The sequence below is a fragment of the Belonocnema kinseyi genome, chromosome 8, assembly GCF_010883055.1.
Source record: "Belonocnema kinseyi isolate 2016_QV_RU_SX_M_011 chromosome 8, B_treatae_v1, whole genome shotgun sequence".
In the NCBI taxonomy this organism is placed as follows: Eukaryota; Metazoa; Arthropoda; class Insecta; order Hymenoptera; family Cynipidae; genus Belonocnema; species Belonocnema kinseyi.
Window position 1 is genome coordinate 93,334,936 of NC_046664.1, and position 19,457 is coordinate 93,354,392.

Genomic DNA, 19,457 nt, shown 5'->3' on the forward strand with positions numbered 1-19,457 from the left:
CATATAAGGTTGGAAGACCAGGGAAGTACGTGCTTCCACCTTCAGGAACCCCGTTATCGTTTTTTTTCCGTTTTTTAAATTTAGATGGACTTCTAACTTATTATATTTTGCTAAATTTCAAAATTCTTAAACAAAATTTAACTTATAATTTGACTTGGATGAAATGTGAAAGGCAAAATTATAATGTATACATTTAATGGACAAAGAGAAATATTTTCAAATGTTTTAAGTTTTTTTGTTTTACACCCACGAATTTTTCTATTTTTATAAAAAAATTCAAAGAAATATCGTTTTGGAAGAATATTTCATTCTTGATACCTTTTAATTTAGCTTTTTAGAATATATATACCTACCTAATTATCTCTTCCTCAAAGGCATACAAAAAAAACTTTAATTATCTCTGGTATTTTTAGGTGTGCACCTGTTCCTCAGCAGGAGCGTCTTTATAACTTGAATTTTTTCTTAATAATCAAACTTTTGATTTTTAAGATTCAGCTGTAATTTATTATTTCAAAAAAGAATAATGTAACATATAAAAATATGTATCAGCAACTTCCATCAAATAATTATTATCCGTAAAAAACTCATTACCTTAAAGTTCCCTTATACGCTCCTGAGTTTTTGAAGGTAACTCATGCATGCGTCACTCAACCAATCAGCATTAAACATGCATTAGCTTGTCCAAACGAAAATCGAATCAGTTTACAGATCCACGTAACCTAAAGTTTATTTTCATTGGTAATTTCATTTTTGTTTTTTTTTTTTTTTGAAAAAATTGTATATACAAAATTATGAATAGTTTTATCATATGAATAAGTTTGTCATAAAGGATTTTGTTCGGGAAAGTAGAGTTATAAAAGACTTTCAAAACGAATCAAACTACAATTTTTCAGATCCAAGGGAATCGAGTAACTATCACCCCTTACAACCTTTAACCTTTAAAAATAGATTAGACAGACTTTTATAATTTATTAATTGTTACAAGCTCTAAATTTCATTTGAAATTGGAAATTTGTTCAGAAACCGCGAAAAATAAAGAAAAAAGTGCGGAAAGAATTTGAGAATTATTTCTTCGATCGCGACAAGAAATTTAAGTGGGGAGAGAAAATTACACCCCACTCTTCTGTTTGAGTTTATACGACTTTACTGCTTTACTTCACTTGGAGTATCGTACCTGAGGTGTTTTTTTCAAGGTGGTGAATTTTGCGTGAATACATCAAATCAAGGTTTGTCATGCTTTTAAACCGACTTTTGCTTTTGTTTCCAATATTATTAATTGTTGAGACAACTTTTTTTCAATTGTTACGTAATTCATTGATTGGTTGCTCCAAAATCCAAAACTCGTCGCTCAAGGCTAGTACAATTACTTAAATGTTTGTAAAAAAGGAAGCTAGTTTACCAAATTTTGTATTTTCCCCTCTAAAAATTATTTGTGTCTTGAATAACTTTTCAGAAAAAACATGTTCTCAATAAAAGTGAACACTTTCATGCCCTTTCATCATTTTGGTATAGAAATTTAATTTTTCAGTTAACCATATGAAAATTATGAAACATAATTCACCTCAGCATTTTTTAGATAAGAAACATTTTTTTTTAACATTTTATTCTATAACGACAAATAAGTAACGGAATAAATTGTGTTGTATGTTGCTTTATGAGGGTTCATTTTTTCCCGAGTAAAGATTTTTGAATATATATTCGTAAATTTGTAAAATATTGATCATTAAAATCAAATTCTTAAAATTATTATTGACAATTTTTTATATACACAAAAAGGTGTGGGAATCAAATATAAAAGCCAGATTTACAACAATAGACAGGATATTTTTATAAGTGTTAACAATTTGTTTCAGATGTCTGAAATAATTCCTAAGCCACCTATGCGGCGAATGCATATCAACCAAGTCAAAAAACAACTTGTAGGAATGGTCGTTTTTGTGGGTATTGGAACCATGATTTTCAGACAGTTGTATGTGGAAAGAAGGAAGAAAAGATACGACGAATTTTACAAGTAATTTTATTTTTGTTTTTTAATTTGAAAAATTTCTCAATGTTTTGTATTTAATGTTCCCTTTTCATTTTTGTATTAATTATTTGATTTCTTTTTGTTTTTTAGGACCTATGATTGCGACGCTGCTTTACAGAGGATGAACGATGCTGGTCTTATGCAGTCGTGTCCAAAATAAGATAATTTTTCCAATAAAAATGTAAATGTAGAAATTCCGGTGGAAACTGTTCACTAGAAAAATATATTAAAATAATTTAAAGGAATTTCTGTTTTTAAACTTACTCTGACCAAAAGTCATCATTTTTGTTTTCAGCTGCTACACATTTTCAATATTTAAGTTTTGATTTCGGTTTTAGTATCTCTGAAATTGCATATTGTACGTGTTTTGCCACAAACTTGAAAAAACTAACTTTTGCAATTATTTTTTTTTGAGTACCTAGGTATTAATTTGTTCTTTTTATTATAAGGCTCAGCGGGTTCATTATTGCAATATGAAGTGAAATTCTGCGCTGGAGTTACACTAAATACAATTTTTTGAAGATTAAAAAATTTAAGAAAAAAATCGCAAATATGCAGTGCTTCTACACTGCAAATATTCGAGGACTTGATATTGAAGATGAGTCGGGCAGATATATTCATCGGAAATAGAAGATTTTACCCAAAACAACATTTGCCTTTCGAAAAAAAATTCTGAAAAAACTAATGAGCGCCAAAAGGATATAATAAACTGAGAAATTTCTAACCTCAATGATACAATTCTTCGAAGAATTCAAATAAAAATAAGGGAAAATATAGTTAAAATGGGAGTATTTGATGAGAAAGTGTTGAAAATTCGTAAATCATTGATAAACTTGACAAAGGTTTAGTAAAATTGAGGTTAGGTTTTAAACGATTGGGAAGATGGCGCGCGGTTACCCATGGTGCCCCGCGCGATTGATTTGCGCATGTCAGATGCTCGCATTGCAAATGGCGGCACCTTGTTATTGTTCATGGCGTTTTATGACTTGTCCCTTTATATTGCCGATTATGTCGAGTTTTTTCGCGATCTGTGTAGCGCGCCGTGTGCAGAAAGTGCAGTAAGTTCCACGCTGTGTACTCTCGGTGAAGAGCAGTGCTCAAGTGTTGTGTCTCGGTACATTTTGGACGCGAGAAATCCCGGACGAAGTTGGAAAGAAATGGGGTAACGTTAAATTTTCCTGTGTTCATACGGTATCGAATCGTGGTGTGCAAGAACCCGAGTGAGGCCTGTCGCGAGCGTGGTGTCGAGTTTCATCGGCGGATTAAAAACGCGTTCCGAGCATATTGCTCAGGAACATCCTCGGGACAATATTTTTTGGACTTTTGACGGGCTATCTTGAGCATGCTTGAGCCCACTTCACGTACACCTCCCCCGACGGACAAAATGGTGGCCCCCCCGATATGCAATGGTCTGGGTGCCTTATTTTCTTGAAAGTCAACGCGGAAATCGTCAGCAGCGATGGATTCGTGACTAAAAGTGGCGCATTTCGGCCAAATGAACCCCCAGGTTGCGCGCCTAGACAAAAAATATGGCTTATAACCTATTTTCCATGGTTAGAGAAACCGAGCCTCTGTCTTACGGCCCAAAGATTTTAATTGCCGTTCGTCAATGCAAGAGCTACCACCCAGAACGTTTTTCTCACGGTCGTTACGATTTTCCGAAAATCGCGATCATCCCCTCTTTTTTTTTTGCCGAAATTCGCGCGGTGCCTCGATCTGATTAATTAAATATCGTCATCAAGTTATAACCTAAGTACGCAACGACAGCCTCACTCGTGTTTATGCACTGTGTTTTTGTGATTGTTTTCGTAAATAGAATTATTTTCACCTACCACCTGTGTTACCTGTGGATTAAACTAGTTTATTAGGGGTTCTATCAAACCACCGAGGCGTGGTAATCATATGTCAGTGGATTCGTGCAAAAAAATTCATAATGCTCTTTTCCGGTGTACGCGTTTTTTTTACCTTTTTTGAATGCCCTTTTCTAATTTGCTTTTTTTCTAACTTGTTTAAATAGGATTTAGTGGGAAAAGTGTAACAATTTTCTGTATGCAGATAGTTAAGGTTGGCGTAAAAATTTGTAATTAAAATTGTTCGGACTGTCATAAAATTTTTAAGAAAATATTCGTGAAAGATTTATATATATTAATGGAAGGGGGGGGGGGATATATATATATAATCTTAAGAAATTGCCCAATTTTTGTAGAACTAAATACAAAATATTAGAAATTGTCAAGATTCTGTATCGACATTAATTCTCATTTAAGAATATTGTGCCACGGATAAATCCATTTTTTAATTTTCATTCATATGAAACGGTAAAATTCAAAGCATTTTCAAATTTAAGGCTTCTAAGTTATTTTTAATTTATAAATTAAATTTTGAGTACATTTGCAACAAATAAATTAACCTAAGACAACTGATTTTTAGTTTTTAAATGAATTTCCTAACTTTCATTTCAAAAATCAGGTTCATTTAAATAAGGTTATATTTGTTGTTGATTTTCCTGTTTGAATATTTACATTTTTATTGGACAATTCGTTTAATTGAAATATGAAGTGATTGTGTCTGAAAGTTTTGATGTTTCTGAATTTAAATCAAAGTGAATTTAAACTGTAATTCTATTTTTAATGCAAAAGAAAAGCAAACATTACATTTTTTTCTTCTTTCACGATTCTTCAAAATTATACTTTATATTGTTCTGGAAAAAATGCTTTCAGCTTGTCTTTATTAAATGTATAAAAGGTTAAAGTTTACGAACATTCACGAGTTATGTTTAGATTTGTGGGTTTTTAATTTGGTAATTTTTCAATGTTGAGTACACGCTTTTGATCTGAACTTATTAATTTTGCATGTTTATTATTTTTAAATACTCCCATAGTCGTTCTATTTGGAAAGTATATAATTTGGAATAATGTAGGTATTCTGTATTTTTTAATGTGGTTAAATTTTTATTCAATATTGCTCAATTTTCAAGATTAATAATAAAACATATTGATGTTTCGGATATTTAAGTTTGCAATTCCTCAGTTTTAAATACTTCGTAGTTTAATTAAAAAATTGTAAAGATAGTTTTTAGGTTATTTATTCGTTATTTACCCTCGAATACGACACTTACAACTAATTATTAAAAAGTTTATATTTCGTTCATTTTTTGGACAAACAAATTTTATAGAAAATAATTTTTACTAATACAACTTGTTTATTTATCATTTTAAAACATTTCAATGTTCAAAAAGATAAAAATTTACCAAGATGCTTCTATAAAGCACTCTTATCACTTTGTGATGTTATTTAATACTGATGTGTAACAATTTATGCAAAAGTGATCGTTTACTATCTAATTTAACTTATTTATATCGATAGATAGCTTATTTTTTACACAACATGCAATACAGATGCTGAATTTATTTTATAGTTAACAATTTTTTTGTAAGCTATGCATGTTTTCGAAGAAGTTACTTTTTTAATACAAACGTTTTTTGCACAATATTAGAGAAATGATTTGTTTTTTAAAAATAAATCAAGTGATTTATTTACTCTAAAAACACGTTTGGCGTCTTCTGAACGATTTTTTTTTAAATCTACAACTGGTAATATTTTTATCACCATAAGAAATAAATGTTTTCGGGTTCAGGGTTTTAGGCCGTATTAAATTGTATAACTTGTTTATTTATTTATTTTAGTGAAATTTTAATAAATTTCGGTCCCTTTTTTGTTCAAGCAGACAAGAAGGGTGTTAGGTACACTGCTCTGGAGTGGTTTGGGGTTTTCGTCTCTGATTCTTCAGACGGACATCTCGTCGTACAGAGATTGCACTGATATCCTCAGACGTCCCCAGGCTACCCGGGTAGTTATGTGATTATTGCTTGGTAAGTATCATCATTAATCACTTTTATTCGAAAACTTTAATTGCACCGTTTTTTGTAATTTTTTAATTCTTTTAGTTTTAGCACAACTGCCTATTCTTTTTACATTTCAAGGTTTTAACCAATTTTGCGCTAATTTGATTATTTTTGCATTATTAGTAGAGGAGACCTCTCTACAGTAGATAATCATTAATAATAAGCACAAATATTAGTAAAATAATCAGTTCTAATTTTAATATATTAATACTTATCTCGTCTTAGCTATTAATTAGATTGAATGATTTGTTTTACATATATTAGTATTTTAAATTAATCAGTTTATACTGTAGGGTGGTTTCCCCTATATTAAATTTGTATATTCTCTTGATAAAAAATTGTATGGCATCATTAAATTTCCAAATAGTTTTTCACTTTGGAAGAAATTTTAAGCTTTTTACAATTTTATTATAAGTTGGAGCTTAATAATCTTTTCCGTTTTATTTATTTTTTGATAATCTTATACTAACATCAACTTTGTCAATTGTGTCACAGTCATGGCGGCTGACAGTGATGGTGATCTGATTGAGACAATTGTAACGTGTGAAGGAGACCTTGGAGATCCAGAATTTCCCCACAAATTTAAAATCATTGTAGATCGTCTCAATACCCTTGTCTGCAAAGGTACGTGATCCACATATTTTATGCTACCAAGTAACTTTTTTTACTTTTTAAATAAAGCATTAGAAAAGTAATATCGTTGGAATGGTAGCCGGCTCGTAAACATTTTTTTTTTCATTTCATTATTGACTTCTATTCATCAAAATGCCCTAACATTTCCTTATTACATTGTAGTGATTGTTCTTATTTAGTGATTTTATTCCTTTATTCGTGCCGTTTTAATTTTTATTATTTATCAAGAAATTTAGCTGCTGTCAATTCCATTAGAGTCAATATTTGTTTATTAATTCATACTAGTTAAGTGTTTCTTAAACAATTCGTAATCTTTTTTAATGAGCAAATATTTCCAATTTTTGTTCTTTTTAACAGATAAGGGTGAACAGTTAAGAATTGACAAAGTGGAACCATGGAATTCTGTGAGAGTGACATTTTCAATTCCCAAAGATGCTGCTCTCCGTTTACGGGAGCTAGCATCGCAGGGATCCTCAATTCTCACCCAGCTTGGTATCCTCTCCGTTCAAGTCGAAGGAGATCAGGTACGAAAGCTTTTTATTTTATTTTTAGATGGTGTTAAGTTTTCCATGTGTAAAACACATTCACTAACTCTTTGTTTCCTGTGTTATTTCCAGGTGATATCTCTAAGGATAGCAAGTCGCTTCGGCGGAGAAGCGCAAGAAATAGTCTTACATTCTGGGTCTTCCCAGGAAAGTGGAAATAAGTCTCAAAATGATACCGCAAGTGGCAGTTCTAATTCACAAGGAGATCCTGCGGCTCCTCTTCCTGGTCCTAGTAACGCGTCCAACTTTTCCTCCACCTTGCGCAGCGTTGCTCAAATAATAGCAGCTGGTACATTTTTTAAATGTTATTTTTCATCAAACCTCAATTGGAAGGGTTCTGAGATATGAAAATAAACTGTACATTTTTATTTTCAGGTACATCAGCCGAAAAATCGCCTCAATTCCGTTCTCCAAATGTTGTTGCTCCAACCGACTGTGATCCGATTCCCTCATTTCTCAACAAGACCATTCAATCAACACCTGGTAGCAGCGGTTTGTCCGGATCTCAGGCGGTTCAAAATCCCAGTGCTTCGCCCCGGACGAACTACAACGGACCCTTTCCCTTTGCTAGCATGACACATGCAGCCCAGGCGATACACTCACGTGAATCACAAAGCACCATCAAATCCGCAGTGCAATTCAAGCACCACTCGCAACCTCCTCCGCCTTATCCAGCTCAAGATTCTGCGGCGACTGTCACCGCACCATCGACAATCCAGCCAACAACTCAGCCCATTTCGACTGTCAGTCAAACTCAGTACAAGCCTCCGCCTCCCAATGTTATGGTTTCTAGTCCGTCACCAAGCAGCAGTAGCAGTAACAGCAGCGCTCTCTCGGGAACATCGAACGGAAGTGGTAACCAGGTCGCCTTGTCGAGTCCGCTTCTAGTAAACCTTCTGCAAAACGACGGAGCTTCGCATCCCAACAATGTCCCCAGTCAAAAGATGTTGCCTCCAGCTGTCGTCGACGGATCAGCAATAGCCAACAGAATGAGGCCGACCAAGAAACCCGTCCGTAGGAAAGATGTTCCCTCTCCAAATGAATCTCCACCCAATTTGGACTCACTGAGAACCGAAGACTTGATCGGTGCCTCTACCGTTCCCGATTTGGGTCAAGTCTCCGGTCAAAGTCCCTCTGCTTTCGCAACCGTCAATGCCAGCCAACCTTCGACAGTGCCTCAGCATTCGGCCAGCATCATCGGCACTCCTCTCCAGAATGTCGCTTCGCAGCAAACTCTGCACCAAGTGCAAGTTACAAATCAGCCTCTCCCTGGTGTCTCTCAACAGACTTCAGGGGCACACACGCAAGTACAAATCCAGCAGAAGTTTCCTGTCAGACAGGAACTCGCTTACCGAACCCCACAAGCCCAGGTCCAAAATCAACTCTCTGCAAGGTTTCCTGTCAACGGACAACAAGTCAGGACACCCTTACAACAAAGGCAACAGCTGCTAATTCAACAGCAACTCCTAGCTCAACAGCAGCAGCAGCAACAATCTCAGATCCCACAGCAGATCGCCTCTCCTCTCCAGAGTCAACCTAACCAACAACAGACAAGTTCTCTGCCCTCCAACCCAAACTCCCAAATTCAGCAACAACAGATTCTTCACTCCGTCACCCAACAACGACTCGGCTATCTAAATAATCAACGTCAACCCACTCCTCCACCTTACCCGAGACAAAACCCAACTTCTAATCCCGTCCCCCAGAATCAAGCTCTCAATGTTCAGCAACAGTTGCATCATAATCAGATCAAGAACATGAATCTTAACACGAGTGCGACTACCGATTTTCGTTACGGCCAGAGTCAGAATATCCTCAGTAGAAATTATCAAGCTCCATCGGACAACGCGAACGGGACCACTTGGAACCAGAACGTTCCGCAAGGCGCTCAGGTCAACACAGCTCAGCGATTAGCCACCTCGAGTCCCGGGACTTTTCTCTCCGCGACCTTCTCCACATCGCAAAATCACATCTCCGTTCCAGGAATAGTTAAAACCGAACCCACGGGGCCGATAAAAACCGAGGCTCCCGAACCTTTAAAAGAAGAGGAACCCCCGGAACCAGAGTATACGTCCACGGGGAAGATTAGGCAGTTTCTAATTAATCCTTTTTCCGGTGAGATTGAACCCATGCCGAGTGAAAGTTCGGATTCCGAACCTGAGAGTGCTGTAGACAACCAGGACGATTTCTTCTCCTATCCTTCGCCCTCGAACGATAGGTCGAATTCAATTTACTCTGATGATGATGCAGACAGCAATTTCTCAAGGAGGAATGACACGACAACTAATACGGATCAGTCCGATTCGGAAACGACCGTCAAGTCGACAGCGAGTGAGGGGAGTTTAAAACACAACAGGATAAAATCTTCAAGAGAATCGGCACATAGTCCAATGCCAGCTGAGAAGATCAAACTAAGGATGAAGGTCGAGAAATCGGATCCTCACAACCCAGCTTATAAAGTTGACGTATCCTTTGTTAACACGCAACAAGTGCGGAAAGCTGAGAAATCATCAAAAATGTTTTCCGGGCTTTCGAATGCAGGATCCGGCGGCGAAGAACCACGAGTGCCTCCTCTTCATATTTCATTAAGAGGTCGGAATGCCTCTGTAGTGCAGATAAGGAAGAAGGAGAAGAAGTCGCTGAAGGATGGCGAGGACGATTCGGCGAATCTGAAACGGAGAGGGAAGCTTAAGAAAATGAAGGAGTGTGCTGATGGTCACAAGTTACTCCAGAAGAAGTCATTGAACATGATTATAGGTACGTCGTCCGCGACCAAATTGCCTTTACCCAATTCTGTGACGATGAACAGTGCGAATCCCGTGGTTAAAGTGAATAATACACTGCAAACCGTTGCGACCAAACCGAATGCCTTAAAACAAGAATCCACGTTAGATCCGACAAAGATGCAATCCGGAAATACCAAGCCGAGTTCCAGTAAAAGCGGCGACGTCGATGACATCCCGCTCAATAGTAGAATACCCTCACCTTTGAAGCACAAAGCAACTATTTTAAACCAGACTCCAAACCCTCAACAAGCTTTAACCAAAAGTCAAGTAGACACTGACGTTCAAAATCACACGAATGAACATAAAATTGGCGGAGGTGAGACTAAAATACCTTTGCAATGCTTCCACTTTTTCCCGGGATCCGAACGAATAGGGGGGTGTTTTTTTGATTTTTGTATTGCTTTTCTACTGGTTTAATTTAGTTCGGGAAATCGTAATGAGTTTAATTAAGGATAATTGCTCGTGCTAGGAAGGAATTGTGTCAAGATCTTGTGAAATTTCCGTTTCAAGGAGTACAAATTTGACATTTTAAGACCAAAAACGAAAAAAAACGTCGGGCCCTCTTTGAAGTAAGTCGATTTTTATGTTTGAATACAAAACAAAGTAATTCGGGAAGTATAAGAACATCACTTTTAATAATAAATTTTTACCAAGTTATAAATTATTTAAAAAATTAAATTACCAATATTTGAAACTTCACTTTACGATTCCGTTGACCGCATTTCCACGTTCAATAATTAATTAATAAACTGTTTAAAATCAATAAGAAATTTCTTTTCATGCAAGAGTTAATAGACGATATATATTATAAGCTGCAATGTTGCTTTATTATTGTCGTTTTTAATAGAAAGATTTGGAAAATTACGATTTAAATTGTGGCAAACTGAGCTTATTATGTTTCAAAAAGACAAGTCCAATTGTGAAAAAAAATTCACGAAGATATTTAAAACTATTTTACGGCGGGTGTGAAAATGTGGAGAATGTCGAAAAGTCGAAAACCGTTACATTTTTATTTGGAGATTATTATAAAAATAATAGTTACATGGTTGCTACAAGAACTGGAAGACTTGAACAAATTCGGGAAAAGTCACGGAATTTAAAAAAATGACTGGTTTTTTTAGTCGCTCCTATTTCAAAGTTTTAATCATTATTTTAGTACTTCAGTACTTCACCAGGATTTTGTAAAGTTATACAATAATTTTAATGAAAAATTGACTAATTGAATAATTAATGAAGCCCTTTATATTGTTATTATTTAATCATTTGTACAAGAAACTTATGGTCTATTATTCTGCGATCAAATGTGTTGAGATTAAATAGAATTGGCTGGATTAAAAAAAAAGTAAACATGGAAAAGTCATGGAATGTTGTAACCGGACTTTTGTGGCAACCCTGACTTATAATATATTTACAGATGAAGATTTGTCTGATTTGTTGAAATAAAATTGTAATAATGGGTTTTGTTCTTTGCTTCTTTGCAACAGGCAAGACGAAAAGAAGAGATTCAAAGAAGAAATCGGAAACTGGAGATAGCCAGCATCGCGAGCAGAATTTGTTGTCAGGTGGAAGGATAGTTGATAATCAATCAAAGTGGAAGAGACTCGGTTACAAAGGCGATGCGACTCAAACAATTAAGAAAACCGATGCACTTTTATCCGGCAATGATTTGAGTTCGGCGAGGAAGATTGGGGATATTAGAAGAACTAGTGACAGTGACTTGAGCAGATCTGTGACCGAAAAACCTAATATTATGAACACTGTTGGCTCAAGATTGACGGAAGTCAATGGCATCAGAAAAGATCTCGTTAGTCAAGAAAAAAGGAGGCGGTCGAGTCTAATGGACGAGAAGGATCTAAATTTAACAGGTAAGTATTTTCTTATTCAGGGTTGCTACAAGGCCTGGAAAAGGCATTAAACGTTGAAAAAGTTCTGGAAAACCTCTAAAAATGATGGAATTAGAAGAAAACCACTGGAATTTTTTATTCGTGATTTGATACGAATCTAATCGTTTTTAATATAAATAATATGATTATAATTCCAGAATGTTAAACAATAATTGTGGTAAATAATTTGGAATAGTTTTTTCGTAGAAAGCGATAATAACATTGTCTCGATTTTTGTATATTTTCATGGCAAGGATTTTGGCGTAATTGGTTGTAATATATTCTAATTCCATTTAATTCACACATAAGGTTTTTAAACGTAAAAATTATCTGTTTTTAAATCTGCATCGTCTAAACTCTTGCAAATATAATAATAATAATAGTTATATATATATTATAAACATATTAATATTATTTAGAGAATCCTTAAAATTTGGCCAGTTTTACCAAAAAACTACATCGTCCTACGATGGTAACGTTTTTATATCAAATTGTAGAAAATGATCGATTTGGGGTTCTACAATCTCCTCATTTTCTATAGATATATGTAACTACATATCTATTTAATGTTGTGGCCATTCGCATTTTTTCAATAAAAACTTATTCAAAATTCTGCAGAAGTAAACCTTCATTTTGGAGTCGTAGATTAATCTATTTTTTCTTAGAAAATAATACGCATTTATAATTGTGTGTAGAAATTGTTAATTTTATTTTTAAAACTATGAAAAACTAAAAATAAAACTTTTGAAAATTACAAATTTTCCTTATTTTTAGTAGATATTCGTCATTTTATACCAAAATCTATTAAAAATTATGAAAACGTAAACCTACATCTTGGAGTCGTAAATTTGTCTATTATTATACGAGCTTTTACAAATCGTAAAAAAACTATTAAAAATGATGACAAACTAAACCTCTATTATGGGTTTGTAGATTTTTTTAGGAAATCGTAGCAAAATAGAAAAAAAAATTATGAAAAACTACATGTAGTTATTCCAGATGTATATTTTCGTAAAATGTCTTACAAAGGTGTAACGATTCATAAATCTTTATAGAAATTCGTATTTTTTTACAAAAAAATTGGAACAGTTAAGATTGTCTTTTATTATCAGTGTAAAAACTATGTTTTCATAGAACATGGTAATTTGTCGTAAAAATGTTTTTCACCGGGACTTGCATTGGTTAATAATTGTATAAAAAAATGTTGGTAAATTAGTTTGCGATTAGTAAAATGTATTGAAATTGAATAGAATGTATTGTAACCTGATTTTTTTTAAAGCAGACGCGGAAAATCTGAAAAGTCATGAAATTTTGAAACTAGACTTTTGTAGCAACCCTGTTATTTTCTTGTATTGCACACTTGATTATCGAACACAGCTAACAACTCACTGGTTATTTTTCAGAATCTCAAAACGTGGAGGCTCCATATTTCCATAGTCAAAAAACAATTTCTGAGACTACGTCGCAGAATTCCCTCTCCGCTCTGAAAGTAAATATTAATTCATCGTTCGACAACGACAGTCCAGCACCTCCAAAAGTCCAAAGTTTGCCGCAAAACAACCCTCATCCATCCAGCAACGTCGAAATCAAACCAACACCTCGTGCCGAAAGTTCTCTTAAAACCACACAACAATCTCTCACCAGGGTTGTTCCAGGAAATAATAAGTCCGACCTCGATAGTGTGAAAACAAATTCCACCCCCGTAGTGAAATCACAGGGCGTCTCGCAGAAAATAAAAAACCATGCCCTATCAAAGAGTGAGGCAAATAACCCTGTGAACAGGCATAAAATGGATAATCAAACTCACAAGAAGATAATCCAGAATCACGTTGTCAAGGTGGACCGTTCCGTGAATAAAGTTGACACCCAGCGAGTCAGTCTGCTGAAAACAACCCAGAGCCCCTCGATGGGAGCCCTACCCGACCAAGTGCCCAAGTCCCAGGATCCCGAATTGCTTCTCAGCAAGCCGATTCTTCCTATAGGAGAAATCAACGTAACCGAGGCTAAGGTGAAGCAAAAGTTGCTGGAGAATACGAGCGTGCCTATTGGAATCGGGGTCGTCGACACGAATCCAGAGCGAGTCGGGAACGGAGGTGGCGGTGAGGATTCTGGGATAGAATCGATGGACGCCCTCTCGGAGAAATCGCCTAATCAGGGAGAGTCTCCCCTGCACAGGCCTGCTACGGAACCCGTGACTCAGAACAGCTCCAAGAATGCGATTCAGGGAGAACCACCTCCACAAACCACCAATAAGAACGTGCCTTCCTCAACTAGCAGTAGTAGTGATATGTGTTCAAATTCGCATTCGGACCTCGTCAAGACACGGGAATTGAAAAGGGCGAATTCGGTTTCTAGATCGAGTCCCATTTCTAGATCGATTCCCGTTTCAAGAGCAAGTCCCGTTTCTGTTGTGAGCTATCTCGAGAACCACGTGAATCACGATGAGAGCAAACCTAGTGAGAAGTCGAGGTCGACGTCGACGACGTCGAGTCCAAGTGTAGATCCGATCGATAAGAATGTTTCGAGTCCACTCGTGACGGGATTGCCGACGATTCTCACGACCCCTCAAACAAGTGGTGATAAACTCTTGCAGTGCGCGAATTCACAAGTGAAAGCCACCTCCACGGACATTTGCGTCAAGTCGGAGGCAAAGCAACTTGACCAGGGTAAGCCGAACATTGCGGAAGATAGGTCCGAGGACGAGAAGAAGTCGCTCGCGGATGGTGACAATGTGATTAGGTTAAGCGATGAAACTTGTGGACAGAATAATAATAACGGTGTGTCGGTAGTTCAGAATCATGTTGCGTATAGTACTGATAAAGTAGAGAAGTCCGAGGGTGCACCCGCGAACGAGGCCAAGAGTTCGAGTCCATGCTCAAACTTTACAAGTTTTAATTCACAAGAGATCAAAATAGAACCTAAGCTTGAAGTGAAGGTGGACGACACTAGGCAAGAGAAGATTCTGGCTAAAGATGCGGTTCTTGCTAAGGAAGTGCATCTTGTCAAAGAGGCGGAGGCGGGTCTTGCCAAACAAGAAGTGTGTTCGGAGAGCCAAAAATCTAGCGTACAAAGTCATCAGATCAGAGAGTCGTCTGTGAATCTTCACAAGGTCGCAGACGATTTTGTCAAGAAGCTGGTGAACGACTCGAATGATGGGAACATGGGCGTTCGATCTCCCCTGGCCGATGATCCACAACCGATCAGGATAACACCACCTTTGTATACCTATTCGAATCCGGTGGTTCATCAGCGGGATGATACGCCGAGTCCGGCTTCCCAGAATCCGGATGCGGATGCTGGGGAGTCGGAGCATGCTAAGAGAAAGAGAAGGAGGAAGCAGGAGTTGGAGGGTAGGCAGGATGTGATATGCATAGAGGATAGTGATGAGGCTCACTTTGAGCGATTAAATCCTAATAATGCAGAGGAATATGTGAAACGACCGCAAAAGTCGCTCCTCGAGCAGCTTTTGATTGATATCCCGGGCGAGAATAATGAGAAGCGATCGCTCAGAACGAGGTCGCAGAAGTTAAATAGTCCGGATATCAGCAAAACGACGCCCAAGTGCAGTCCACATGGAACTACCAAGGTGGAGGAAAGAAGAAGCATATCGCCCTATGCGAAAGCGAGTCCGAAGTTGGGAGTTTCGAAGTTGTCACCAAATACGACATCGGGGAAAGCAGGAAAGAGGAAAAGACAGGAGAGTGAGAGTTCGGTCGCTTCAAGTACGGCGGAAGATACGCAGCCGAGGCCAGGAAAGCGGAAATGCTCGGAGAATGCTGCGGAACTGATTAAAGCCTGCATGGGTGTCGAGGAGAGCGGGCTTTTGAAGAAACAAGTAACTGCTAAGGACGAACAATCAAAGAAGGGCTTGGGGATGCTGACGAAGGCTAAGAAAGGTAAGTAGTTTTGTTTTTGTAAAGAAAGTTTGGTATTGGTGAATTCTACACAGCAGGGCTCATACTCACGCCACTATTGACCCTATTTTAAACAAAATGCCACTATTTTCTCGTAATATATCATGTCTACCATATTAAGTACAGTAATATATACCGGATAATTATCCCAAGTATACAAAAACTAATTTAAAATATTAGAAGTTCATCTATTCTTTATTATTCTCCATTTTAGTTCTCGGATTATACGACATTTTTGACTTTTTTAAACAATATCTTTCAAAATTCTACCGTTTTCATTTGTAACACTGATACGTATTAACAGTTAAAATCAATAATTTTTCAACTTCATTAATAAAATTTTGGAAAAAATAGTTAATGTCATGATTGTTTTTTTTAATGTAGTTATTTGCATATTTTTGTGTTCCCTTCGACTTTAGGCGAAAGTCGTCATTTTCGTTTGCTACGTTTTCTGGGATATTATTTTATTTAGCAATTATTCTTGATTATTTTTTATTATTTTTTTTATTTATTATTCTTATATATGCATTTTGCGAATTAAACTATTTTCCCAAATAATATTTAATACAAATTTGTCGAATATAATTGTGAAGATTCTTTTAAAGAATAAAATAAACGGTTATTTTTTACAAATTTTATCTGAAATGGTAGGCACGATGATCAAAATTCGATTTAAATGAAAATTTCGAACACTCCACATTTTTCTGCAATTTATGTTGATCTGGTACCTAAGATTGCAAAAATATGAAATTTAAAAAATTCGCTGGCCACCTTTGGAATAATCGACAAAATAAAGCGTTACAGTAGAAGTAGGGGAACCCAATGTGGGACTACTATACACAAGTAGTTGAATCTTTTTACCCTGAACGAATTTTTCGACGTGTGAGGGCTGCGCATATAACTGCGCATTTAGTTTATTCGTTATAAAATTATTATACATGTATAATGCATATTTTCTAACTCGATAATGTCTTTTTTGTACTACTACATTGTACTTGATAGCTAGCTATTGCCAAATTATTTAATACATATTAGAGACATATGTAAACTTGAAACAAAATGAAACGTATACATAGATTTACGAGTTTACGATATAAAAAATGGTAATTTTTGCAATTTATCAAAATAAAATGTCACTGTATTTGAAATTAAATTATAAGTTGTAATTTATAGGATAATTAATGCTACTTATATCATATTTTTATATGTGATGACTAATTTAATTTCAAATACAGTGACATTTTATTTCGATAAATTGCAAAAATTATCATTTTTTATATCGTGAAGCCGTAAATCTGTGTATACGTTTCATTTTATTTCACGTTTACATATGTCTCTAATATGTATTTAATAATTTGGTAATGGCTAGCTATCAAGTACAATGTAGTAGTAGAAAAATGACATTATCATCTTAGAAAATATGTATTATACATGTATAATAATTTTATAATGAATAGACTAAATGCGCAGCTATATAATGAGCCCTCACACGTCTACAAATTCGTTCATGGTAAAAAGATTCAGCTGCTTGTGTATAGTAGTCCCACATTGTGTTCCCCTACTTCTACTGTAACGCCTTATTTTGTCGATTATTCCAAAGGCGGCCAGCGAATTTTTTTTTTAATTTTCAAATTTTTGCCCTCTATAGGTACCAGATCAACACAAATTACCGAAAAATGTGGAGTGTTCGAACTTTCCATTTAAATCGAATGGGAAAAGACAAATTTGCAAATAACTATAACTCTAAGTAAAGAACTCTGAAATCGACTATTTCTGTTAGGTTGCTTTTTGTCTATTTCATAGATCAATTTAAGGATTGCGTACTTTTAGGCTTAACTGATGGTACACCTGGAGTATCCTTAAATTCAAAAATGTCCATAATTTAATATTTGGTCATTCTAATACTAAAAAATGAACAAATAAATATTTCAGTTGCACTGTTTTAAAGTATAATTCCGAATTAAAGTATTAATTGTCCATATATTTCAAGTGAATAAAAATGTGGAAGTGTTGAAAATTAAAAAAGCTAAGAATTAATCAAGTTTAAAATAAACAAGTTCCTAATTTAAAATTATTTAAATGACAATTGCTTCAACAATGATCAATGTTAAATATAAGAATTTATTCTCTATAAATAAAAAAATTGAATTAGGTTTCCTGTAATTAATAAATATGAAAATAGAAAAAAAGAGCGTCTGGCGACATTGAAAACCTTGAAAATCTTGAAGACCTGAGATTCTCCTTGAATATTTTTTAATCTGGAAACCTGGAATTTTTTTCACGAGAACCTTGAATGAATTTTTCTATTTTAAAAGTTATTTTATTGAAATGCGAAAATTAATTTTAATACGTTAATCTTGTTAATATTGTTAATATTGTGATTAATTCTATACGTTTTTCATTTTTTCTCCATCAAATATATAATGTTAAAGTATACACTTTTTTGTGATATTCAACTTACAAATTATAAAAATTATTGTTGACAATGTCGATGTTAATTTAGTTTTGGAATTAGAATGAGGCATCGCGATGTAATGGATTTTTCAAGGGTTTCACCATTCGGTTTTTTAGCGTACATCAGATTACAAAACATTACTAAATATTTCAAGAGGTTTCAAAATATTTGCAAGATTTAGAAATATTTAAAAGGATTTTTAACATTTTACAAAGATTTCGCGTAATTTCAAGATTTAAAAAAGGTTTGTACAACAGATTTCAAAGATTTTAAATGATTTTAAAAGATTTCAAAACATTTTATAAGATTTGAAAAGATTTCACTAAGGTTTCAAATAATTCTATGTTTTCTACGAATGAAAAAGATTTTACCAATAAAGATTTAAGAAAAATTACAAGAAGGAGACCTTGACTTCTTGACCTGGAACACCTGGAAAAGACCTTCAATTTCAATCCTAAGAATCGCTGAACACCCTGAAAAATTCTAGTTTGGGATAGACTGAAGTTGAAATTAAACAAAAACAGAAAATTAAAATTTTTCGACTGCAAGATATTAAATTTACAAAAGAAAAGCTAGAACCTACAAATTATTCAAAATTAAAAAAAACCTTTAAATGAACAACAAAATTCGTTTAGGCCATCCAATTTAAAAATGCATTTAATCTATAAATTTGCCCCATTTGAAAATAATGAAACTTAAGTTTAAATTTTTGTAAGAAATATTGTATACGCAGATAAATTCTTTCATTAAAGAATAATTAAGATATGGGCGTCCGTAAAATTGAAAGTTTATTTATTTTTAAATAATTCAAAGTGTGGTGTTGTGGAAATTTCTGGGACGTAACAATACATACTTCAAAATTAAATGTATCGTGTATGGAGGAAATTTATTAATGTTTGTGTGAATTAGTGAAGTAGGAATTTTCAATTATTTTCTTTATTATAGAAAATATTTTAAATCAAAGTTTAATTAGGTAAGGTTAAGAATTTTTTAAAGCTCATTTTAGAACCCTTAGAAGAGACCTGCAAGTAAAAAATCAAAATGCTGTAATAACCCTGGTGTAAGCAATTAAACAAAAAAGTTGTATTAAATAGTTCAACAAATGATAACAAATATCAAGATAGCACTTCTCTAAATTAGGCTTAGAATTTATATAATAAAATCTTTTAAAAATTAAAAATACCTCCATAAAATGCCAAATTATCAATATACGAGGGTAGTTCAATAAGTCCTTAGAATGACTAACAGATGGCGCGCGAATCGCTCCAAATCATCTGTTTTCAGTCAGCACCACTCCCGACTAGATATAT

The 19,457-nt window shown here is 34.8% G+C and overlaps 2 protein-coding genes across 2 annotated transcripts in view; both read left to right on the forward strand.

Annotated features, from left to right (window-relative positions):
• Positions 1-837: 837 nt before the first annotated feature.
• Positions 838-2,271, forward strand: LOC117177985 (cytochrome c oxidase subunit 6C-like). Its single transcript, XM_033369147.1, has 3 exons — positions 838-1,226; positions 1,854-2,011; positions 2,117-2,271. Exons 2-3 carry the CDS (start codon positions 1,854-1,856, stop codon positions 2,184-2,186), a joined length of 228 nt encoding a protein of 75 aa, XP_033225038.1. The 5' UTR covers positions 838-1,226; the 3' UTR covers positions 2,187-2,271.
• A 718-nt stretch (positions 2,272-2,989) lies between these two features.
• The window catches only part of LOC117178606, a 30,036-nt gene continuing 13,568 nt past the window's right edge, over positions 2,990-19,457 (forward strand). The window contains exons 1-8 of the mRNA XM_033370030.1: positions 2,990-3,188; positions 5,754-5,898; positions 6,427-6,555; positions 6,922-7,088; positions 7,182-7,398; positions 7,485-10,211; positions 11,380-11,760; positions 13,182-15,674. Of these exons, the coding sequence (XP_033225921.1) occupies positions 6,429-6,555; positions 6,922-7,088; positions 7,182-7,398; positions 7,485-10,211; positions 11,380-11,760; positions 13,182-15,674 (6,112 nt within the window). The 5' untranslated portion in view covers positions 2,990-3,188; positions 5,754-5,898; positions 6,427-6,428. The remainder of the gene's footprint in view (positions 3,189-5,753; positions 5,899-6,426; positions 6,556-6,921; positions 7,089-7,181; positions 7,399-7,484; positions 10,212-11,379; positions 11,761-13,181; positions 15,675-19,457) is intronic.